The sequence below is a fragment of the Xenopus laevis genome, chromosome 4L, assembly GCF_017654675.1.
Source record: "Xenopus laevis strain J_2021 chromosome 4L, Xenopus_laevis_v10.1, whole genome shotgun sequence".
In the NCBI taxonomy this organism is placed as follows: Eukaryota; Metazoa; Chordata; class Amphibia; order Anura; family Pipidae; genus Xenopus; species Xenopus laevis.
In genome coordinates, this window is record NC_054377.1 from 8,748,840 (window position 1) to 8,773,983 (window position 25,144).

At 42.3% G+C, this 25,144-nt stretch overlaps 1 protein-coding gene across 8 annotated transcripts in view; it reads left to right on the forward strand.

Moving 5' to 3' along the window:
- Positions 1–4,668: 4,668 nt before the first annotated feature.
- The window catches only part of ckap5.L (cytoskeleton associated protein 5 L homeolog), a 52,082-nt gene continuing 31,606 nt past the window's right edge, over positions 4,669–25,144 (forward strand). For 5 of the 8 annotated variants that reach the window (XM_041589448.1, XM_041589451.1, XM_018256966.2 and 2 more), the window contains exons 1-20: positions 4,669–4,821; positions 17,482–17,575; positions 18,577–18,770; positions 18,976–19,182; positions 19,268–19,439; positions 19,541–19,667; positions 19,944–20,047; positions 20,129–20,242; positions 20,409–20,513; positions 21,013–21,102; positions 21,188–21,352; positions 21,638–21,766; positions 22,185–22,370; positions 22,454–22,558; positions 22,648–22,758; positions 22,829–22,921; positions 23,017–23,202; positions 24,327–24,421; positions 24,694–24,751; positions 24,836–24,961. In XM_041589448.1, coding sequence (XP_041445382.1) covers positions 17,519–17,575; positions 18,577–18,770; positions 18,976–19,182; positions 19,268–19,439; positions 19,541–19,667; positions 19,944–20,047; positions 20,129–20,242; positions 20,409–20,513; positions 21,013–21,102; positions 21,188–21,352; positions 21,638–21,766; positions 22,185–22,370; positions 22,454–22,558; positions 22,648–22,758; positions 22,829–22,921; positions 23,017–23,202; positions 24,327–24,421; positions 24,694–24,751; positions 24,836–24,961 — 2,424 coding nt within the window. In that variant the 5' untranslated portion in view covers positions 4,669–4,821; positions 17,482–17,518. 8 annotated transcript variants of the gene reach the window in all.

The window sequence follows — 25,144 nt, forward strand, 5'->3', positions numbered from 1 at the left end:
TGCAGAGTGCACATACTTATACACAGGTATGGGACCTGTTATCCAGAATGCTCGGGACCTGGGGTTATCTGGCCCTTCATACCTCAAGTCTACTATAAAATCCTGTAAACATCAAATAAAACCAATAGGCGGGTTTTACCTCTCTCTTATAAGGATTAATTATATCTTAGTTGGGATCAAGTTCAAGCTACTGTTTTAGTATTACAGTGAAAAAGGAAATACATTTTAAAATTAATTATTTGGATAAAACGGAGTCTATGGGAGATGTCCTTTCCATAATTCAGAGTTTTCTGGATAACAGGTTTCCGGATAACGGATCCCATAACATGGGATCCGTTATCGGGAAACCCTTTATCCAAAAAGCTCCGAATTACAGAATGACCGTCTCCCATAGACTCCATATTATCCGAATTTTAAAAAATAATTTCCTTTTTCTCTGTAATAATAAAACAGTAGCTTATACTTGATCCCAACTAAGATATAATTAATCCTTATAAGAGAGAGGAAAACCAGCCTATTGGGTTTATTTAATGTTTACATGATTTTCTAGTAGGCTTAAGGTATGAAGATCCAAATTACGGAAAGATCCGTATCCGGAAAACCCCAGGTCCCGAGCATTCTGGATTACAGGTCCCATACCTGTACCAACGTAAAGGCAATAATTATGTCCAAAACCATTTCCTGGTCCCTGCGTTGGTAACAGCTTATTGTTCTGACGTGTTGACTACTAAAGTCCAGCAAGAAAGAATATAATACAAGTTGTGACACCATAGAGTTTCCAGCCTTTCTGGATAAAAAAAACCGTCCTTCCTAGATCTGTATCTCCCTGCCCCAATAATATTGTTAGCTTCATGCATAGTTTTTAATGGCCAGGCTGATAAAATAGCAGCCGAGTGTTAACCCTAAGTGAAACAGTAGAGGAAATTGGCAAAATTCTGGTCTGCTCCAACTCAACAACCTGTTTCTTTGACCCTATACCTTCTTCTCCCAATTTCTGATACCACCCCTTTAAATATTTAAATTTTAATTCAAAATATATATTACTATTACACCACTCACGCCTCAAGTCTCGTAGTTGTAGCTCTTCCCTCGCCCTGAGCAGAGGAAGTCACATGAATGTGCGTCACGAACTGTAACCACAGCTATGTGCGAAGCAGGAAGTCCCGTTTGCTGGCGCCATCTTGGTGCTCCCTATGAGTGTTCAGATGCGTTTATTGGCTGCGGATGTAACGTGATGTGAATCCGTAATTTCTTCGCAGGTGTGGCGTGTTTTATATATTTTGCGCCAATACAGGCAGTTCAGCTTTACACATTTGCTGACACTGATTATTGTGTGGGGACACCAAGAGGTCTCTCCTATTCATATTCCAGTCTTTTATTCAAATCAGTGCATGGTTACTAGGGTAATTTGGACCCTAGCAGCCACATTGCTGAAATTACAAACTGGAGAGCTGCTGAATAAAAAGCTAAATAACTCAAAAACCATTTTCCCCTAAAAATGTTTTCCCCCTTCCCACCCCTAATATGCATATGCAAATTAAGATTCCACGCGGTATTCGGCCAAATCTTTCTCAAAAGGATTCGGCATATGCAAATTAGGGATGGGAGGAAAACCTTTTAACTTCATTTTTTGTGACAAAAGTCATGCGATTTCCCTCCCGCCCCTAATTTACATATGCAAATTAGGAATTGGTTTGGCCGGGCAGAAGGATCGGCCAAATCCTGTTTAAAAAGGCCAAATCCCGAACCAAATTCTGGATTCGGTTAGGGCTGTATTTAGGTCCAATGCTGCCCTAGGCATTGGACCTAAACAAGCCCTTACGTTGCGCGCGTCAACGTCACTTCCACATTCTTCCTCAACCCCTCAGCTCCGTCACCGGATTTCCTTTAAAAAAAAAAAACAAATTTATAAATACGGCCCTGAATTCAGTGCATCCCTACAAATAATAAAACATCAAAACCATTACAAATTATCTAAGAATATCACTCTCTGCATCATACTAAAAGTTAATTTAAAGGTGAACAACCCCTTTAAAGGGCAAGTCAACCCCAAAATAAAAATGTTAATGTGCCTAATGAAAGAAAACATTATTCTGCAGCTGTTCTTGTGCAAAAGGGGTCAGGGAAGTAGAGGCGATTTGTCACCAGGCGACTAAATCTTCTCATCTGTCTCTGCCCTTAAGGGTGGTGGCAGACAGGGAAATTAGTCGCCCAGTGAAAAATCTCCTCTACTGCGGGCGACTTATCTACCCGACCTGCCTTCGGCAGAATGACCGGCGGGATCGCTTTAGATTTCCGAAGTCGCCCAATGTTGTCTCTGGACCAAATGTATGTGGATGTAGGCACTATTTATTTGGCAGAGGGATTTCATGCAGAGTTTGTTTGTGGTACAGGTATGGGACCTTTTTTTCCAGAATACCAGGACCTGGTGTTTTCCAGATAATGGATCTTTCCATAATTTAGAGCTTCATACCTTAAGTCTTCTAGAAAAATCATGTAAACATGAAATAAACCCAATAGACTGGTTTTGTTTTCAATAAGGATTAATTATATCTTAGTTGGGATCAAGTACAGGCAACTTTTTTATTATTACAGAGAAGAAAAAAAGAAATAACTTTTTAAAAATTTTATTTGGGTGAAATGGAGTCCGTGGGAGATGTCCTTCCCATAATTTTGAGCTTTCTGCATAATGGGTTTCCGAATTATGGAATCCATGCCTGTGTCGGTATTAACTGTGGATACAACTAAGGGATCAAATACAAGTAAAACACCCAATGAATCCTGTTCCCCAGTGGATAAAACATTGAACCCAAAATACAGTAAGTAGATGAGGCCCTCGGCTAAAGGAAAGGGGACATAGATGTTCTGTTTCCTTGAAGAGGCTCAGTCGCCAAGATCTACGTACAAATAATCTCCTGTATATTCAGTAGTGTGTAGGTGTGGTGTATTTGTTGCTGACTGTGTAAATCAAGCTAGTCTCATACACATTTAATTCTTTTAATCCACCCAGTGCAGGTGATTCATTCAGTTAAGTGACTGAGTTAAGGCCAAGGGAACATTGCCAGGCTTTCATTGCTTAGTTGCTAGGGTCTTTTTAGATGGAGTGGATATTTTTACATGTATGGCGTACTTAAGAGTAAGCCGTTACTATGAATATATATAGGGATGAGAAAGTAACCTGCTTTATAAATCTGTTCAAAGACAGTAAAAAAAAATTGTGTCTATAAAGTCCTGGAACTGTTGCCTGGCAAATATCAGTCATGGAAGGGATAGTTTTGGAACCATTCACTAGCCACAAAGGGGCCCACATTCACATGAAGTGATTTGATTGCTCCATTATACAGATAGCTAGAATCTCAGCTGCCATAAAGCAGGACAGGACTGCTGCTTCCAATGGGGATCAGATAGGACCTGTGCAGCCACTGGGACAGAATGTTCTGTTTTACAGATAGCTAGAATCTCAGCTGCCATAAAGCAGGACAGGACTGCTGCTTCCAATGGGGATCAGATAGGACCTGTGCAGCCACTGGGACAGAATGTTCTGTTTTACAGATAGCTAGAATCTCAGCTGCCATAAAGCAGGACAGGACTGCTGCTTACAATGGGGATCAGATAGGATCTGTGCAGCCACTGGGACAGAATGTTCTGTTATACAGATAGCTAGAATCTCAGCTGCCATAAAGCAGGGCAGGACTGTTGCTTACAATGGGGATCAGATAGGATCTGTGTAGCCACTGGGAAAGAATGCTCTATTATACAGATAGCTAGAATTTCAGCTGCCATAAAGCAGGACAGGACTGCTGCTTACAATGGTGATCAGATAGGATCTGTGCAGCCACTGGGACAGAATGCTCTGTTATACAGATAGCTAGAATCTCAGCTGCCATAAAGCAGGGCAGGACTGCTGCTTACAATGGGGATCAGATAGGATCTGTGCAGCCACTGGGACAGAATGTTCTGTTATACAGATAGCTAGAATCTCAGCTGCCATAAAGCAGGACAGGACTGCTGCTTACAATGGGGATCAGATAGGATCGGTGCAGCCACTGGGACAGAATGTTCCGTTATACAGATAACTAGAATATCAGCCATAAAGCAGGACAGGCCTGCTGCTTCCAATAGGGATCAGATAGGATCTGTGCAGCCACTGGGACAGAATGTTCTGTTATGCAGATAGCTAGAATCTCAGCTGCCATAAAGCAGGGCAGGACTGCTGCTTACAATTGGGATCAGATAGGATCTGTGCAGCCACTGGGACAGAATGCTCTGTTATACAGATAGCTAGAATCTCAGCTGCCATAAAGCAGGACAGGACTGCTGCTTACAATGGGGATCAGATAGGATCTGTGCAGCCACTGGGACAGAATGCTCTGTTATACAGATAGCTAGAATCTCAGCTGCCATAAAGCAGGACAGGACTGTTGCTTTATTTTAAGGAATATTGTTGCATATTACCATGTGACGCTGGTAGAATGGAATACGAATTTCCAGTCGATCAATGTATAGGCACCACAGGCTGGAGCATGATCTACAGAAGAGCAATAAATGCCACAGCACGGCCACTAGACTTTTCCCAGCCAGTCCCTTGACTGTCGGAGCGGGAGGATTTGGAATGTGTTCTCTGCCCAGTCACGCCCCCTCGAATTTAAAACAACCAATGATAGCGCGGCCGCTGCGACATCGCCTGAGAACCAATGAGATTTAAGAATACTGCGCTGTGAGCGAGTTTAAACGACACAAGCGTCGGAGGGTGGAAGAGCCCGGAGCACCGGGACTGTAACAATATAAACAGAGAAGGGCCCGGAAGCGGAACGGAAACAGGTCAGACACGTGATAAGCGCAGGGGATAATGGGGCGGCTATTGGGGCAACACGGGAATGAGCTGCAGGGTCGCTCAGAAAAGGGAATTAGTAGGGTCCCCAGTAGGGACACTGGTGTCTTCACAGTGAGGGTATGACGTTCCCACGAGGGTGAGGTGGGTCCATTATTCGAGTTCGAGGGGGGGTCTAGCTGATGGGGCCCTGTAGGTATCAGTGGAGAGAGAGAGAGAGAGGCTGATGGGGCCCTGTAGGTATCAGTGGAGAGAGAGAGAGAGAGAGGCTGATGGGGCCCTGTAGGTATCAGTGGAGAGAGAGAGAGAGAGGCTGATGGGGCCCTGTAGGTATCAGTGGAGAGAGAGAGAGAGAGGCTGATGGGGCCCTGTAGGTATCAGTGGAGAGAGAGAGAGAGAGGCTGATGGGGCCCTGTAGGTATCAGTGGAGAGAGAGAGAGAGAGGCTGATGGGGCCCTGTAGGTATCAGTGGAGAGAGAGAGAGAGGCTGATGGGGCCTTGTAGGTATCAGTGGAGAGACACAGGAGGGGGAATCTCTGGGATCATTGAGTAGAAAGGGAAATCACGTGGTAGCAGTGGGGAGACAGGTTTAAGGGGAGGTCATGGCATAATCCTAGGGGTGTTTCATCTTTGGGTTAACACTGACCATGTCATAGACCCGCCCTATCAATGCTTCAATTAGACACTTTACTTTTTAAATAGATTTTGAATTATTTGCCGCCTTCTTCTGACTCTTTCCAACTTTCAAATGGGGGTCACTGACCCCATCCAAAAAAAAATACTTTGTAAAGCCGGCCATAGACGTGCAGATTTACCGTCATATCGGATGAACGATTGTTCGGTGCCATCTCCCGACCTGCCACTTACCATTCCGATCAAATAAAGTAGTAAAAGAACAGTTCAGCCGATGTTCTGCCCCTGACGCCAATCGTACGAAAGTTTATGTCCGACAAAAGCCAGTGACAGTCTCCCTCTGAAAATCGTACGATCGGCAATACATGCAGAGATATTATCGGCAGAAGATAGAAATCTTCTAACCTGTCCGGTCAACTGAACGACCGATTGCCATGGCACGAAAAATTGCGGGACCACTCCACACACTGCCCGAAAATCATATGAATCAAGGATTCGTACGATTATATCTGCTATGGCCAGCTTAAGGCTACAAATGTTTTGTTATTGCTACTCTTTATTACACGCCGTTCTACTTAGGCCTCTCCAGTCTCTTATTAAAATCAGTGCACAGTTGTTAGGGTAAAAAGAACCCTAGCAACCAGACTTAAAGGGCACCTATTGAGTAAAAATGTTGTCCCCATAGCTAATAGAGCCCGCATTCCGGTTGGGGATAACGGTAGCTTTTAAAAAAAAAAAAAGCCCCCCACTAGCGCTACGATACCCACACCTGGTGCAAGCAGCCATGTTGTGTTACTCGCATGCACATTAAAAAAAACTGTTATCCCCAACCGGAATGCCGGCTCTATTAGCCTGCACCTTTGGTTGGGGATAACCTTTTTACCCAGCAGGTGCCCTTTAAACTGCAAACTGGAGAGCTGCTAAATAAAAAGCTAATAATGAGAAATGAAAACAATTGCAAATTGTCTCTGACTATCGCTCTCTACATCATACTAAAGCTGGCCGTAGACTCAAAGATCCGCAGCGGATCTTTCCCAGATATGCCACTAACCGCATGGCTATATCGGGGGTAATTCGGACGTTTGGCCATATGGTCGAACGATTGAATTACGATCCGCCAAGGGGCTCCGACGGGTCGGTCAGGTAAAAAAATCAAACCTTCCCGAACGATATCGTGGCCAGATATCGATCGGGAAGACCCGTCTGAAGCCCCCACACACAGGCAAGAGGATGAGGAGGGTCCCGTGTAGTTTAAAGTTGACAGGTGACCTTTATCCCAGGGGTCAGCAATGTGGTTGGGCAGTGTGACCCCAGGACATTGTGTTACTGTCAGTTGAGTGACTGCTGCCCTAGTGCCTAATTCACATTCTTCTGCCTGTGTCTACTAAACGGTGCAACCTGGTTCTGCATTGTAGTAACTGCTAAATTAGTGGCTGCCTGCGGAAAACAGAGCAGAATTTGGTATTTCTTTATTCTTCCGTGACAATACTAGTTTCATTTATGATCGTTTATTTTCCAGAATAATCGCATTTATGATATTCTTTAAATTCTCCTTTTGCTTTGCTTCCACTCTTCATTGCTCCATGAATTGTATAAGTGGGTGGTGGAATATCTGCTTTTTCACCATGAGATCTCCAGTCTGGAGGGGGGGCAGTGTAAGTTTATATGCTTTTTGCATGGATTAGGGTGATTTGAGCAATGACGAGGTTAATCAGTGTTTAGTTGTCTGTAGGCGCATGGTTTGGGAGTGGGGAGGGGCCACTGCAAAGTGCTTGGAGCGGTGTCATGGAGATGAGCTGGAGCTGCATAATAAAAGCTTGTTCTGAATGGGATTTATTTAAACTAGGGGTTTGGCAACCTTTGCTCCTGCTGGTGTTGCTCTTCCACTTTCATAGTTCTGGCAGCAGTTGAACCAGTGTTTTATAAATGCAGAGAGTTGTAGTTCTGCAGTAACTGATATGGCATCCGGAGTTGTAGTTATTTAAGACAAGCCTGATGTTTCCCTATCCCTACATATTTAGATGACTTTAAAACTTTAAGTTTGAGGGTCTATAAATCCACTTTGATGGACTGATTAGAGCCCAAAGGTGTTGGACAATGTGAACCTCTGCTTAATCTGTTTTATTTCTGCTACTTGTGCCTGTAACGTGTATGTTATGCTCTGTAGTAAGGACTGTATGAATAAACTCCGATGAATAAAGGGAAAGAAGGGGAGGCGGGTGCTTAATACCTGACATGCCAGGGGGAATTGCAGAACTAAGCTGCTCTGCTGAGCATCATGTTACTTCTCAGTGATCATGTGATACTATATGTTGCACTGGCCATTGCATAAAGTGTCATTTTTCACCTTCCTAAAGCAATTCTGGCAGGGGGGAGTCTAAATTGATACATTTAGTTGATACATTTCTTATCTTTGTCCCTGCTGAGCAGAATCTCTGAGTTTCATTACAGGCAGCTGTTAGAATTGATACAATAGTTACTAATACTCCAGAGATGCTGCTGAGAAATGTTGATCAACTAAATGTTGCAAAATTGTAACCGATTAGAGTCTGCGCCTGAATTACTGAGCGGCCAGACTCAAACACCAGAGTCAGGATCACTGAACTTCTTTATTTCTGGTGAACAATCTGAAAACAATTGAACTGAAAAGTGTTTGGAAGATGAACAACCCGTGGCCATACCCAGGGAGATCAATGTCGCCAAATGAGCGGATCTCTTCCCGATATGACCACGTTGAGGTGGGCGATATCGGGCTGATCCGATTGTGGGCCCAATGATTGGATCAGAATGGAGGCCATAGGGGCGGTTGGATCGTGGAACCGCATCAATGAACAGATGCGACCGCTATCCGACGGGAATTTTAACCCTGCCCGATAGAAATCTGGCCAATGGTTGGCCAGATGTCGATCAGGGAAGCCTGTCAGAGGGCCACACACACGGGCCAATAAACTGCAGACTTGGTCTGTCGGGAGCTTTTTATTGGCGCGCTTTAGCCTGACTCACAGGGGAGGGGTCTAAAGACTTGGGTCAGCTCCCAGCATTATACCTGCAAACCAGTTTGATTTCAGAAGAAAACTCCCTGACCTGGATGGTCTGTGGGTACCTTTTTGGGCATCTAGCTTGAGTGGAGGCTCTATTCCCCCTAATCGCCCTGGGAGGAAAAAAATGTGTATTTTTCCCCTGACATGGTTAATGAGCCTCTGGAGGGATGTTTTTTATTTATTTTGAGGTTCTGAGGTCAGGAAAAGAGAACCCCTTACAGGTAGGGTTGGGCAAAGGGTCTGGGGGAAGGATCATAGCTGGTCAGTGTCCAGGTCTGGTTGCAGGTCAGTATGTTGGTTACGGGTCAACAGGCTGGAGAACATGTGCTGCAGCTGTTACAAGTCCTGGACCAATGGGGAGGGGGATGGGCATTCATTGACAGAGGGGGAGCATGAGGTTGTTTGATGGAGACCTGACCCTAACCTGCGTCTTCTCTCTCTGTACGCCACTTCTGTACACACCTCTGGTTCTAAGACAGAATCTTTAGGAACACTGCAGAAGTGTACTTCACCAGTCTGACCCACACCCAACATTCGCCTGTATTGGTTGGTCAACCCGCACATCACTAGTGGGCACTGGCCAAGTAATAGCCTTGGGCATCAGTATTACTTGGCCTGACTCTGCTGGGTTGTAATTTGGTAGCACCTGCCTGTGACGCTTAACCTCTTGAATCAGCCTCCCTTACCTAACAAGTCCTTGTCCTTTAAATCAGATACTTTATACATTTTTAACTGCATACTGATTTGTTATGGTTTTAAATGTTTAATAGCCTTAAAGGGGTTGTTCACCTTTAAATTAACTTTTAGTATTATGTAGAGAGGGATATTCTGAGTCCACTTACAATTGGTTTTCATTTTTTATGGGGTTTCAGTTATTTAGCAGCTCTCCAGTTTGCAATTTCAGCCATCTGGTTGCTATGTTCTGTTACCCTAGCAACCATGCAGTGATTTGAATAGGAGAGGCCTGAATAGAAAGATGAGTAATAAAAGTAGCAATAATAAATGTGTAGCCTTACAGAGCATTTGTGTTTTAGATGGGGTCAGTCAGAAGGAAAAGGAAATAATTCTAAAAACTATAAAAAATAAAATAAAGACCAATAGCCAAGTTGCTTAGAATAGGCCATTCTATAACATAGTAACAGTGAACTTAAAGGTGAACCACCCCTTTAAGGTACTGCACTCCTCATGTGGCAAACTCCAGGGATTCCGATTAACAGTAAATCCTGAACACAAGACTGGTGCTCGCAGTTAAAGGGTTGGTTTACCTTTCAGTTAACTTCTAGTATGTTCTAGAATGGCCATTTCTAAGCAAGTTTCCAATTGGTCTTCATTATTTTTCTATAGTTTTCTTTTTTTGTTTTAATTATTTGCCTTCTTTTGACGCTTTCCTTCTTTCTGATTGGAGTCACCGACCCCCATCTAAAAACAAATACTCTGTAAGGCTACAAATGTATTGTTATTGTTACTTCCTATTCATATTCGTCTCTTATTCAAATCAGTGCATGGTTGCCAGGGGAACTTGGACCCTAGCAACCAGATGGCTGAAATTGCAAACTGGAGAGCTGCTGAATAAAAAGCTAAATAAGTCAAAAACCACAAATAATAAAAAATGAAAACCAATTGCAAATTGTCTCAGAATATCCCTCTCTACGTCATACTAAAAGTTAATTTAAAGGTGAACACCCCCTTTAACGTGGGATGATGATGACTAGCAGGTTTATTTTGGGTGGATGCTAATGACTAGCTCCTGGGCCCCGCCCTAGACACTGGGGTGGGGGACTGCAATCTGCAAACACCGCCACCCCTTGCGGAGCTACAACATTCAGCTGTCCTCGCTACGACAGAGCTGCCCCGATCATACCAATATCCGCCATGGGGCGCCGATAGATAGAAAAACAATACATAGGCCTGTGTCCGCTCTGCGGGTGACTTGCATGCGATTGGTTCAGTGACCGGAAGAGGCGTGCCTGTTGCCTAGCTCTGACATCACTGGCTGCGCCGGAGCGATGCTAAAGGTGTGAACTCCGCTGGATGCGGTCGGGCCCTTTGTGTTGTGAGTGGGGCCACGTCGGTATCGACCCAGCAGTGTAGGTAAAGTCCTGGCATAAGTCTTGCCGGCTGGTCTGGGTTATAACAGGCGCTGCTATTGCTCTAAGCTGCCATTGGAAGGGCAGGGCGTGTTTGTGAGCTCCCATCATCGCCGGCTCCTTCACAGGAAAGTCCAGATTACTGTAAATTGTCTGATAATGGGCGTAGCCTCCTAGATCATGTGATAGTGGCCCCTCCTCCTCGTTTTTGAGTGACAGCAGATGGAGGGCCCCATTGCTCCAGTGTCAGGGGCCCATTACTGAGAGAGACTGAAATGCTCTAATGGATCTGGTTCTGCATTGAACACACCCCTCTCTCTGTCACTATATTAGATCACATCTATTATATCCTTAAAGGGCTTCTTCACCTTTTAGGGTGGGGATTTCGGGGGGATTTAGTTGCCCGGCCAGAAATCATCTCTTCTTCGGGCGACTAATCTCCCTGAACTGCCTTCCTGCCGGCTACAATCGAAATCGCCGGCGAGATGCCACTCGCATCGATTTGTTTTCTGTAGTTGCCTGACGTTTCCTCCTGAGGCAACTTCGGGCGACTTCGGAAAACGAATCAATTTCGATTCTAGCCGGCAGTTTGTGGGAGATTAGTCGCCCGAAGAAGAGGTGATTTAATCTCCCCCCATATAACATAGTGTGCCTCTAACCATTAAATCGTTTCCTATGATGTAGAAAGTGATATTCTGAGACAGTTTGCAATTGGTTTTCATTGTTTATTATTTGTGGTTTTTGAGTTATTTCGCTTTTTATTCAGCAGCTCTCTAGTTTGCAATATCAGCCGTCTGGTTGCTAGGGTCCAAACGATCCTAGCAACCATGCATTGATTTGAATAAGAGACTGGAATATGAATAGGAGAGGGACTGAATAGAAAGATGAGTAATAAAAAGTAGCAATAATAATAAATTTGTAGCCTTAGAGAGTGTTTTTTATTTTTTATTTTTTTATTTTAGATGGGGTCAGTGACCCCCATTTGAAAGCTGAAAAGGGTCAGAAGAAGGCAAATAATTAAAAAAAAAAAACTATACAAAATAAATGAAGACCAGCTGAAAAGTTGCTTAGAATTTACCATTCTATAACATATTAAAAGTTGACTTAAAGGTGAGCTGTCACTTTAATATGTGAGTATTGCAGATATAGGCTGTGTGCGTCTCTCCAGAGCATTAGCACTACAGCTCCCAGCATGCCCCATAGTCACTTTGAGATGCATGCAGCGCATCAGTTCCCACAATTACTCATGCCTTGTGCACCCTCTCTGCTTATTGAATTCTAGTACAGCTATAGGATCTGTTATCCGAAATCCCCTTACCCAGAAAGCTCAGAATTGCAGAAAGGCCGTCTACTATTGACTCCATTTTATGCAAATAATCCAAACTGAAAAAATGATCTAATCCTGTAGTTGTATCCACAGTTTATACCGATACAGGTATGCGATCCCTTATCCAGAAAGCTCCAAATAATGACCATTTTTATGTATTTTTTTTTCTTCTCTGTAATAATAAAACAGTAGCTTGTACTTGATCCCAACTAAGATATAATTAATCCTTATTGACCGCAAAACCAGCCTATTGGGTTTATTTAATGTTTACATGGTTTTCTAGTAAACTTAATGTATGAAGAATCCAAATTACAGAAATGTTAGTTATCTGGAAAACCACCGGTCTCAAACATTCAGGTCCCATACATGTAGTTGTAGTTCTGTGGCCCATCATATTGATGGTCAGTGAAACCAGGGCCTTTTTTTGGAAGGCCTATTATAAGATTCATATATTTTGGCATTTCATTAAAGGAGTTGGTTCACCTTTAAGTAAACTTTCAGTATGTTATAGAATGGCGGGTTCTAAGCAACTTTTCAAATTGGCCTTTTTTCAGCTTTCAATTGGGGGTCACTGACCCCAGCTTAAAAACAAATGCTCTGTAAGGCTACAAATGTATGGTTTTGCTACTTTTTATTACTGCTCTTTCTAATCAGGCCTCTCCTATTCATATTCCAGTCTCTTGTTCAAATCGATGCATGGTTGCTAGGGTCATTTGGACCCTAGCAACCAGATTGCTGAACCTGGAGAGCTGCTAAATATCTCAAAACCCACAAATGATAAAAACTGAAAAGCAATTGCAGTCTTGGAATACCACTCCCTACGTCCTACTAAAATTTAATTTTAATTTCTGGTTCACCTTTAAGTTAACTTTTAGTATGTTCTAGAATGACCAATTCTCAGCAACTTTTCAATTGGCCTCCATTATTAAATTTTTTTTTTTTTTTTTTTTTTTGCCTTCGAACTTTCAAATTGGGGTCTAAAAAGCTAATGCTCTATAAGGCTACAATTGTAGTATTATTATTATTATTATTATTATTATTATTATTATTATTGCTACTTTTTATTACTCTTCTTTCTATCCAGGCCTCTCATTCATATTTCGGTCTCTTATTAAAATCAGTGCATGGTTGTTGGGGTGAAAAGAACCCTAGCAACCAGATTTAAATTGCAGCTGCTGAATAAAAAGCTAAATAACAAAAAATGAAAACCAATTGCAAATTGATTCAGAATATCCCTCTCTTCATCATACTAACAGTTAATTTAAAGGTGAACAACCCTTTTAATGATGTTTGAGGGCAGTGCCCTGGAAAAGCACAGCGGGTGCCAGATTCTCATTACTGCATGTACTTGTGGAAAGGCAACTTGTTTAGCACATCCAATTACACTGTACCCTGCATTACTCATTGTTGCTTTCATACCGGTTTGTTACTGGTTACCACCTTCACCAATCCTGGCTAGTGCTCATATAAAATAACGAATATGGGTTTCTTAGGATAAAGATTTGGATGTGCTGCTTCTGGTCCCTTCACTCATTCTTGCTGATGTATCTCTGGGGCATTTCTCAAGCAGGAGACAAGTGCAGAATCTATTTATATTTTCACGTGACCGCGGCTGGGAACTGATCTAATATTCTGCTCATCAATTCCTTTCTTCTCCCGTCTCTCCTTCATCTGACATAAATGGGGAAAATTCTTTTACCTAGCAGCGTATTGATACGGGTATTTGATCTGCTTTCCAGAATGCTTGAGCTTTTTCCTATAAATTGGTTCTCCATAAATGGCCTATTTAAACATGAAATAAACACGGTAGGATTGCTTTCCCTCACCAATGTGGATTTATTCAGCTTAGTTACCGTCAAATATAAGGTACACGCATGGGATCAGCTACCCGGAAACCCATTATCCAGAAAGTTCCAAATTAAGGAAAGGCCATCTCCCATAGACTCCATTTTGTCCAAATAATCCAAATTTTTAAAGATAATTTCCTTTTTCTCTCTGTAATAATAAAACAGTAGCTTGTACTTGATCCCAACTAAGATATAATTAATCCTTATTGGAAGCAAAACCAACCTATTGGGTTTATTTAATGTTTACATGAATTTCTAGTAGACTTTAGTCGCCAGGCGATAATCTCCCCAAATCTGCCCTAATCGCCTCTTTTTTTGTGGCGACAATCTCCCCGAACTGCCTTCCATATGCTTGAATGAATCGCCTGCGCTAATACACTCGCGGCACTACGATTTCCGAAGTCGCCCGCAGATTCCTCGTGAGGCAACTTCAGGCGACCTCGGAAATCCAAGAGCCGCGAGTGTATTGGCGCAGGTGATTCTTCATTCAAGAATACGGAAGGCAGTTTGGGGAGATTATCGCCACGCAAAAAAGGCGATTAGTTGGCAGTTGACTAAATCTCCCCGAATCTGCTCGTCTGCCCCAACCCTAAAGATTCAAATTCTGGAAAGATCTCTTATCTGGAAAACTTCAGGTCCCGAGCATTCTGAATAATAGATCCCATACCTGTACTGTTTTATTACAGAGAAAAGAGAAGTTATTATGGACTCAAATGGGAGTCTAATTGTGAGCTTTGGGCTTTCAGATAAGATAATACGCAGAGAGGGAGAGAGAGACTCCCATTCCCAGACTGTCCGCAGCAACTGTTCTATGTAAGGAAAAAACATCCCTTGGAAATGTTAATACAAACTATGGAACCAGACTTAAAGGGATATTGTCATGGGAAAAGTCTACAGTTTAATGTATGTGTCTCAGTCTGGCAGCTCAGTGATCCAGGATTCTGAACTGTTACAATTTGATACTTTTAGTTGCTACTTTTAGTTGCTACTTTAAGGGTAGGGACACACTGGGCGATTTGGGGAGATTTAGTCGCCTGGCGACTAATCGCAGCGACTTTTCTTCCGGAATGCCTCCCCTCACTCTGCGCCTGGATAAAATGAAAAGTCGCCGGCGCTAATCACACACGGCGATTCGTTTTCCGAAGTTGCCTCACGAGGAAATTTCGGGCGACGTCGGAAAACGAATCGCCGCGTGTGATTAGCGCAGGCGATTTTTCATTTTAGCCAGGCGCAGAGCGAGGGGAGGCATTCGGGGAAGATTGGTCGTGGAAAGTCGATGCAATTAGTCGCCAGGCGACTAAATCTCCCCAAATCGCCCAGTGTGTCCCTACCCTTAGTTGCTACTTTTAGTTGCTACTTTTAGTTGCTACTTTAAGGGTAGGGACACACTGGGCGATTTGGGGAGATTTAGTCGCCTGGCGACTAATCGCAGCGACTTTTCTCCCCGAATGCCTCCCCTCACTCTGCGCCTGGATAAAATGAAAAGTCGCCGGCGCTAATCACACACGGCGATTCGTTTTCCGAAATCGCCCGAAGTTGCCTCACGAGGAAACTTTCGGGCGACTTCGGAAAACAAATCGCCGCGTGTGATTAGCGCAGGCGATTTTTCATTTTATCCAGGCGCAGAGTGAGGGGAGGCATTCGGGGAAGATTGGTCGTGGAAAGTCGCGGCGATTAGTCGCCAGGCGACTAAATCTCCCCAAATCGCCCAGTGTGTCCCTACCCTTAGTTGCTACTTTTAGTTGCTACTTTTAGTTGAAACATTTCTCGGCAGTATTAGCAACTATTGTATCAATTCTAACAGTTGCCTGTAATTAAACTCTGTGATTCTGCTCAACAGGGACAATTATAAGAAATGTATGGCCGAACAATCAGATTACGATGTGCCATGGGCTCCGGCGGGACCGGTCGGGTCAAAATCAAACCTGACCGATCAACCAAACGACCAATCTCCGCCGGTAAAAGATGTCGGCACACACGATCCGAAAATCATACAAATCAAGGATCTGTGTGTCTATGGCCACCTTAAGCTTTGGGCCTTTGGGGCCACCGTATGTTCAGTCCCCTGGTTAGTTTCTGTCATATCCATGATGGGTCTGTTTATTGGCTGTTTATATCCTCTGTGACTAGTAAGTCCCAACAGAAGCAATTGCAGTGACCACTGAGTTACTTCTGTCTGAGCAGAACTAAATAGAACTTCCGTTTCTGTTTGGTGACCTTTAAATGAATTTTTGTATGATGTAGAGACTATTTGTAATTGGTTTTCTTTTTTATTATTTGTGGTTTTTATTTAGCTTTTTATTCAGCAGCTCTCCAGTTTGCAGTCTCTACCACTTTCAGGTTGCTAGTGTCCAAATTTCCCTAGCAACCATGCACTGATTTGAATAAGAGACTGAAATATGAATGAGAGGCCTGGATAGAAAGATGAGGAATAAAAAGTAGCAATAATAATGATACAATTGTAGCCTTACAGAGCATTTGCTTTTTAGATGGGGTCCCCATTTGACAGTCAGGTAAAGGCAAAACTAAAAAAACTAAAAATAAATAACGAAGACCAATTCAAAAGTTGCTCAGAATTAGCCATTCTACAACATACAAAAAGTTAACTTAAAGGTGAACCACCTGTTGGCCAAAAATATTTTCCCCAACCAAATGGAACTAATATATATCAGTGATCCCCAACCAGTAGCTTGTGAGTAACATGTTGCTCTCCAACCCCTTGGAGGCAAGTTTTGGTTGTATAAAAAACTAGGTGCACTGTCAAACAGTCTCAATGTAGGTTGACAATCCACATAGGGGCTACCAAATGGCCAATCACAGCACTTATTTGGCATCGCAAGAACATTTTTCATGCTTGTGTTGCTCCCCAACTTCTTTCTCTTCTGAATGTTGCTTAAAGGATAAGTAAACCTTTAAAATAAGTGAATGTATAATTGATGAGGGGGCTAGTCTAAGCACTTTTGTAATTTACATTCATTATTTATTTTTCTTTAATTCCAAGATATTAAGGGATACATCTACTGTTAATATGAATGAATTTTGTTACAACAGTGCCACCTGCTGGTCATTTTCCCACCAGTCTGACCAGCAAGTAGTCAAGGAAGTTGTCAGGAGAAAGAAAGAGGCTGCTCTGATGTTCTTCTGCTTAGGAATAAAATTAGAAACCTTTCTCAAATCTTTCCTAAGCAGAAGAACATCATATTTTTTTCATATGGCCCCGCCAGCCCTATGGAACTCCCTCCCAGATCGAGTAACCGTGTGAGTGGCCATGCTGTGCAGAGAGCATGTGCCGAATACGTTTGACGCGCATAATTGTGGTATTTGCTTATTATACATATGGGCCAGAGGAGATTTTTTTTTTTTTTTTTTTTTTTTTTTTTTATAAATAAACTACCATAACCCCCAACTAGAATATGGGCTCTAATATCCCACACCTTTGCCTTAACTGTCGTTCTGATTGCTTGATAAATAGGATAGTGATGGAATGGGCTTTGCCATATTTTGTAGCTTTCTGTACAACTTGATTTCAAAAGATCCTGTGCATGTAGTGCAATGTTTCCTCTGGAGTTGGTAACCATACACCTTAGCTATTGCTTACTTGTTAAATACCGTAGCTCTAATGACTTGTTTTGCTCCAAGTACTTGCCACTCCTCACCCTCCCTCTAGTATTTAGCAAACTGTAAATGTTAATAACAGGTGGTCTTTGTCCTACAGGACCTCAGATTGCTGAAGCAGCGCAAGGGGCATCACCATGGGGGATGACAGCGAGTGGATGAAACTTCCTATTGACCAGAAATGCGAACACAAGGTAAGAATCAGGCATGGCTTTCAAATGTGTTCAAGCAAACAGATTTTTTTATATTCAATTTTGAAATCTGACATGGGGCTAGACATATTGTCAATTTCCCAGCTGCCCCCAGTCATGTGACTTGTGCTCTGATAAACTTCAATCACTCTTTACGGCTGTACTACAAGTTGGAGTGATAACACCCCCTCCCTCCCCCCACCACCCCCCAGCAGCCTAACAACAGAACAATGGGAAAGTACTCCGATAGCAGCTCCCTAACGCAAGATAACCGCTCCCTGGAAGATCTAAGAACAGCACTTAATAGTAAAAGCCAAGTCCCACTGAGACTGATTCAGTTGGAGAAATAGCCTGCCAGAAAGTAGTTCCATCCTAAAGTGCAGGCACAAGTCACATGACTGGGGGCAGCTGGGAAACTGACAAAATGTCTAGCCCCATGTCAGATTTCAAAATTGAATATAAAAAAATCTGTTTGCTCTTTTGAGAAATGGATTTCAGTGCAGAATTCTGCTGGAGCAGCACTATTAACTGATGGGTTTTGAAAAAAAACATGTTTTTCCCATGACAGTATCCCTTTAAGTTGACTTTTAATACATAATTGGCCAATTTTAAGCAACTTCTCAATAAGCCATTATTTTTACTACTTTGTCTTTTTCTTCTGACTTTTTCCAGCTTTAAAGTAGGTGTCCTGTTCTCTCCAAATGGGAAAGGGAAATTGGACACTTAATTTTTACACTTCCCTGATTCTCTTTTTTACTAAGAGAAAATTTGGCTCAATTAAAAGGAAAGTGACCCTTTTCTGCGGCTATATTACCAGAACACTCCATATGAAATTTCCATTACTAAAGCAATTACCTAGCTTGGGCCTGTACAGAGCCCTGAGCTCAAGCCAACCCCAAATATATTACATTATTGCATATAATTAGAGAGCTGAGGCTCACGTCTCCTTTAAGGTTTGTATTCAGTGATTTGCTTTTCTAATGTTCCCATTTGTTTCATGGTAGGTTTGGAAAGCCAGGTTAAATGGTTATGAAGAGGCTGTAAAACTTTTTCAGAAGATTGTGGATGAGAAGAGTCCAGAATGGTCAAAATACCTGGGACTCATAAAAAGATTTGTGACCGAGTCCAATGCAGTCGCGCAGTTAAAGGGCCTGGAAGCAGCTCTGGTTTATGTCGAAAATGCTCACGTGGCAGGAAAGTAAGTACCGAGCAGTTATACACTTGCATTTTCCGCTCAGTCACCTGTACGGGTTCTTCAATGCTTTATAAAACACAAGCTCAGCCCTTGGGAGAAGCGTTATCAAACTGTAGCCTTTAATGATCTGTACTATTGGGATGCCTCTGCCTCTATACAACATGGCAGAAATTGCTTGTATAATCCCGGCTTCCCTTGCCTTTTGTAGGACAACTGGGGAAGTGGTCAATGGCGTAGTAAATAAAGTATTTAACCAGCCAAAAGCAAGAGCGAAAGAATTGGGAGCAGATATCTGCCTAATGTACGTAGAGATTGAGAAAGCCGAAGTCGTTCAAGAAGAACTACTGAAAGGTCTTGATAACAAGAACCCGAAAATTGTAGTCGCCTGTGTGGAAACTGTGAGAAAAGCACTGAGGTGAGTATGTTCTGTAGCAACGCCTGGTCTAGGTTACTGTCTTGTACTACATGGAACCTTAACTGTGTTTTCCCTTTTTTTCTAGTGAATTTGGCTCCAAAATTATGACCCTCAAGCCAATTATTAAAGTGTTGCCAAAGCTGTTTGAATCTCGAGAGAAGGCCATTCGAGATGAAGCCAAATTGCTGGCGGTTGAGATTTACCGCTGGATTCGAGATGCCCTGAGGCCTCCCTTGCAGAATATCAATCCAGTACAGGTGAGTGTTTGGTCTATTATTTCACTGTTTTCTTTTTATAGTAAATGCTGAGGAGGGAGGGATTTTTTATTTATGTTTTTTAAATTCTTATGTCTCATTAGCTTAAAGAGTTAGAAGAGGAGTGGGTGAAGCTTCCTCAGTCTGCGCCTAAACAGACCCGCTTCTTGCGTTCCCAGCAAGATCTCAAGGCTAAGTTTGAACAACAGCAGGCTGCAGGGGATGATGGAGGTGTGTTTTGTGCTTAAGACTGGGATCCATTATTTTAATGTAGAAAGTGCAATTGAACCACTGCGTCTTATTGGTGGTGCCTTTACGGATTCTCTTAAAGGGATACTGTCATGGGAAAACATGTTTTTTCCCATGACAGTATCCCTTTAACATTGCTTATATTTAAATGATACTGGCTTATGGGCTCAGCGTTTGAACTGTAGCTTCCAGCACCCTACTAACAATTGAGGGTTACTGGGAGTTACAATTCTGTCTCATGGTGTACTAATATTTTAGGTGATGACGGTGAAGAAGAGATTGTACCACAAGTGGATGCCTATGAGCTGCTTGAAGCTGTAGAGATCCTTTCTAAATTGCCCAAAGACTTTTATGACAAAATCGTAAGTGCCACTCGAATCTAGAAACCAGTTGTGATTGCGTTTGCATCCTGACTGATTTTTTTGCTCTGGTTTTGCCTGTAGGAGGCCAAAAAGTGGCAAGAGAGGAAAGAAGCTCTGGAGGCTGTGGAAGCCCTTGTAAAAAATCCCAAGATTGAAGCAGGAGACTTTGCAGATCTTGTGAAAGCCCTAAAAACGGTAAGGAAGTTGGTCTGTGTATTATTGTTGGAGTAAGTAACGCCTACAAATGTAATTTAGGAGGAGTTTACAACCGGCTCTAGAATCTATCTATGTGCAGAGGAAGACTTGGCTAGTCCTTACAGATGTGCTGTTTATTAAGTAGCCTTTTGTTTTGATTGTGCAGGTCGTCGGAAAAGACACCAACGTCATGCTTGTGGCCCTGGCTGCTAAATGCATTGCAGGGCTTGCAGCTGGTCTCAGGAAGAAATTCGGATCCTATGCGGGACATGTGAGTTTCAAATGGAAACTTGGTATAAAATAACGTTTGGGACCACTATTCCTCTCTAGAGTAGTAGAAAACAAAAAATATAATCAGGGTCCTCCTGTTATGCAACACCGTTTTAAATGTATCCTTCTCCGTGCTGTAGCTAGTAGTAAATATGTGTTAAATTCTAATATCAATCTAATTGGCCTTCAATTGCCCCCCCCCCCCCCCCCCACTGCTTCAGAGATCGAACATCTGATACTGAGGAGTTGGGAGGTCGAAAACAAGGGAAGTGTGTAGGTTGTCCATGTATTCTGAAGATGTTGGGTACTCTTATCAAGAAGTTACTTTTATTTCTAAAAGCTCTAAGGCACCAAGATGTCACATAATGCAGCCCAAACCTGCTGTTAGGTTTCAAGTGGTCCAGCAGATATTGCACTTTGTTTCTATAGCCTTTCTAATGATTCTTTGTTGTGTTTAAAGTAAATACTTTAGGGGTAACTATCTGTTAATGTTACTGCAGATTGTGCCAACTATATTGGAAAAGTTTAAGGAAAAGAAGCCTCAGGTGGTCCAGGCCCTTCAAGAAGCCATAGATGCAGTCTTTCTTACTGTGAGTAATCCCTGTATCCTCGCTTAGTTTTAAAAATCCTTTTGGCATGGCATTTGCGTTAAAAAAATGTTTTTTTCCTCCGCAGACTACACTGCAAAATATCAGTGAAGATGTTTTGGCTGTTATGGACAACAAGAACCCAGCAATAAAGCAACAAACATCCCTGTTCTTGGCAAGAAGCTTCCGTCACTGCACTCCCTCCACCCTCCCCAAAAGCTTATTAAAACCCTTCTGTGTTGCACTACTTAAGGTAATGGGCTTGTGGGACTAACAGGGATTATCCGTTCCAGCCGATTAGTAATGTTATAGCTCTTTGCTGGTAAAATACATTGTAGGTGCAAATTTTGGATTAGAGTTTATCTTTAACACTTGGGTAGAATGTTCACATCACTGAATAGTAATTATAGTCTATTCTAAGGTTTTCATTTTTTTTATTTTTATTTTGAGAAGGGTGAATACAAAATCACTTCTGTAATTTGATCTTGGCAAACTAGCCTTTCTTGGCTCATTCTACCTATTTTTTTCCCTCTAACAGCAAATCAATGACTCTGCCCCAGAGGTGAGAGATGCTGCTTTTGAGGCTCTTGGCACGGCACAGAAGGTGGTTGGAGAAAAGGCCGTCAACCCCTTTCTTGCAGAGGTGGATAAGCTGAAGCTTGACAGGGTAAGTGCATGCACAAATGGGGTGAAATACAACTAACTGAATGAAAATGAATATATATGGGGCAATAGGTACAGGCTTCGATTTCAAATCTAGTACCCCATAGGAGAGGCATGCTTTTTAACTGCAACCAAGTTAAACCTTGCTGATGGTTATGGGTAAGAAGATCCAAAGCAAAACTGTGCATTTGATATTTCATCCTCTTAATCCTCTTTATTAACTGGGAGGGTAAGAAATTTCCTATTTCCCTAAAATTAAAATGAACTCCCAGAAAGGGGCCTCACTGGATACTGAAGTGGCATAAATTAGCGCACTAGCTTTTTTTTGGCTGTGTGCTGCTTTAGGCAATTGGTAATTATTAGTATGCCTTTTGTGCCTTATTCCATTTATATTTGATCTGTTTATTGTTTTAATTTTACAGATCAAGGAATGTGCCGATAAGGCGGAGTTGGCCAATGGTAAGAAGGGAGGTGCTGCAGCTGGAGAGAAGAAGGAAACCAAAGCACCAGCTGCAGCTCCTGGGAAACCAGTGCCAAATCAGGGAGCAGCAGCTGAGAAGGATGCAGGGAAAGCAGCTGCAGCTCCCAAAAAGGCCCCTGCTGCCAAGGTACATTTGGAATAGTCCATGCATACTTATGGGACTTGCTAATTTAGGGCAGTAATGGGCTACATCTGCTTCTTCTCTTACAGCCAGGAGGACCTGTCAAGAAAGCCAAAGCGCCTGCATCCTCAGGAGCAACTGCAAAGGGCAAAAAGGCAGTGGAAAATAAAGAGATCATTGAGCAGGAGCTCTCTGTAAGTGGGCCTGGCTGGTGTATTGTTTAAAGCACAAGTACAGCTTAACACTGCTGGTAGAGCAATAATCACAATTTCTTGTTCTGTAGCCAGAGGCTTGTGAAGAAAGGGCAGCTGCAGTTCTCCCGGCCTCCTGCATGCAGCAACTGGATAGCAGTAACTGGAAGGAGAGACTTGCCAGCATGGAGGAGTTTCAGAAGGTAACCCAAAGCCTTCATTGATCTTAATAGATCTGAAATAGTTGACGTTTCTAATTGATTTTTCTTCCAGACTGTAGAGTCTATGGAGAGGAATGACATACCCTGTCAAGCACTTGTAAAGATGTTGGCCAAGAAACCTGGATTTAAGGAGACCAACTTCCAGGTATGTGTGCTTTGGCAAGCTTCTTAATGAAAAGAATATTGTTAACTTTACTAATAAAGCCGATATTACTTTAGTCTCTGTGCCTTTTGTTTTAGGTCATGCAGATGAAGCTGCACATTGTGGCGTTAATTGCTCAGAAAGGAAATTTTTCCAAGACTTCTGCCTGTGCTGTTCTGGATGGGCTGGTGGACAAAGTGGGTGATGTTAAATGTGGTGGGAATGCCAAGGAAGCACTTAGTGGCATTGCAGAGGCTTGCACTTTACCTTGGACTGCTGAACAGGTAAGATTCAAATAATCTCTCCCCCTAGTAAAACTAACTTCTGAAACTAGAGGGGCGCATAACAAGTTCCATAAAATTTGGGTGGACTGGTGTGACCAAGACTCCCTTGATGAATAACTGGCCCCTTCAAAATTGTTGTGAACACAATGCTACCTACGATTACTTGTATAATAACTACATTATTTTGTGATAGAATTATAATTAAAACAGTCAGGTTTAGGAACTTAAAATAACAATTACTTACAAAAGCAGAACGATCTGCGAAAAACGATCAGCCTGACCTGTAGGTAACTTTTAATGTAGATATTTTTTAGGGATGCACCGAATCCACTATTTTGGATTCGGCCGAAAGCTGGAATCCTTCACGAAAGATTTGGCTGAATGCTGAACCGATCCTAATTTGCATATGCAAATTAGAGGTGGGAAGTGGAAATTATTTTCGCCTACAGGTGCCCTTTAAAGTGATATCGACACTAAAAATTTTCTTTTGAAAATATTAGTGATACTGACACTAAAAAATGAATTTTAGCATATGAATGTACATTAAATGTTACTTATAGGTCATGTTGATCATTTTTTGCTGAGGTTTTTTTTTTGTATATAATCGTTAGTTGAAGTTCCTAAGCCTGACACTCTGACTTTGCCAACCTGACTGTCCCATCTCAGCCTGTTAGTTACAGTTTCTAATGCTAACGGACTCCTGCTGCACAAATATGGCAGCCCCTTCATACAGGAACATGGGGGATCAGACAGTTAATGTAAAAGCATCATGCAAATACTTTATGGCAAAGTTTGAAGTAGCTTGCAAAGCCAATATTATAATAGATGTAAAAAAAAAGTTTAATTCCAGGTGTCAGTATCTCTTTAAAGATGCACCGAACCCAGGATTCGGCTGAATCCTTCTGGCCAATCCGAATCCTAATTTGCATATGCAAATTGGTTACCCCCAACCAGAGTGTGGGCTCTTTACCCGCACCTTTAGTTGAGTAAAATATTTTTTGCCAACAGGTGCCCTTTAAGGGTCCTATTTATAGTATCCATACATTATGCTTGTGATTTTATTTATTTATTTTTGGCTGGTTTTGTATCCGAAATTCCAAGCATTCTTTTTGCTTGATTTGTAGGTTGTCTCGTTGGCTTTTGCACAGAAAAATCCGAAGAACCAGTCCGAGACCCTAAACTGGCTCTCCAATGCCATCAAAGAATTTGGTTTTACAGGGTGAGTGTCCGAAGAAGCTTGCCATGCTGTTGTCAGTTGCTTCCATTTTCATGCTCCTGCTGTGCGTAAACACAAAGTCTGTCTACTGTGACTGTTTTCAGGGAGTTTGATCTTGGGTTAAGATCCTATCCTAAGCAGTAGGTGGGATAGAGCATTGATGCACCACTTTTTACAAGGTTTATACACTTACTTTGCACATCGTTCTTCCTAACTGGTTTTTGTCTTTCCTATTGTTGTTTTTTTATGGTTTCATTATGTTTATACTATTGCAGGATTAATGTCAAGGCGTTTATCAGTAACGTGAAAACCGCACTTGCAGCAACAAATCCGGTAAGTGTCTTTTAAGCAGCCTACATATCTTGTGGCCCCGTCATCGCCGGCACAGTCCCCTAACTCTGCTGTGTGCTCCCACAGGCCATCCGGACGTCTGCCATCACTTTGCTTGGAGTGATGTATCTGTACATGGGGGCTCCGCTGCGTATGTTCTTCGAGGAAGAAAAGCCTGCTTTGCTTTCACAAATTGACGCAGAGTTTGAGAAGGTAGATCACCTCCATGCTGGGTTCAGTGCTGTTATATACAGTGTGTGTATGTATGTGTGTGTATATATATATATATATATATATATATATATATATATATATATATATATATATATATATATATATATATATATATACACACACACACACACACACTATTCCTTCTCTGCTAAACCTTACTAC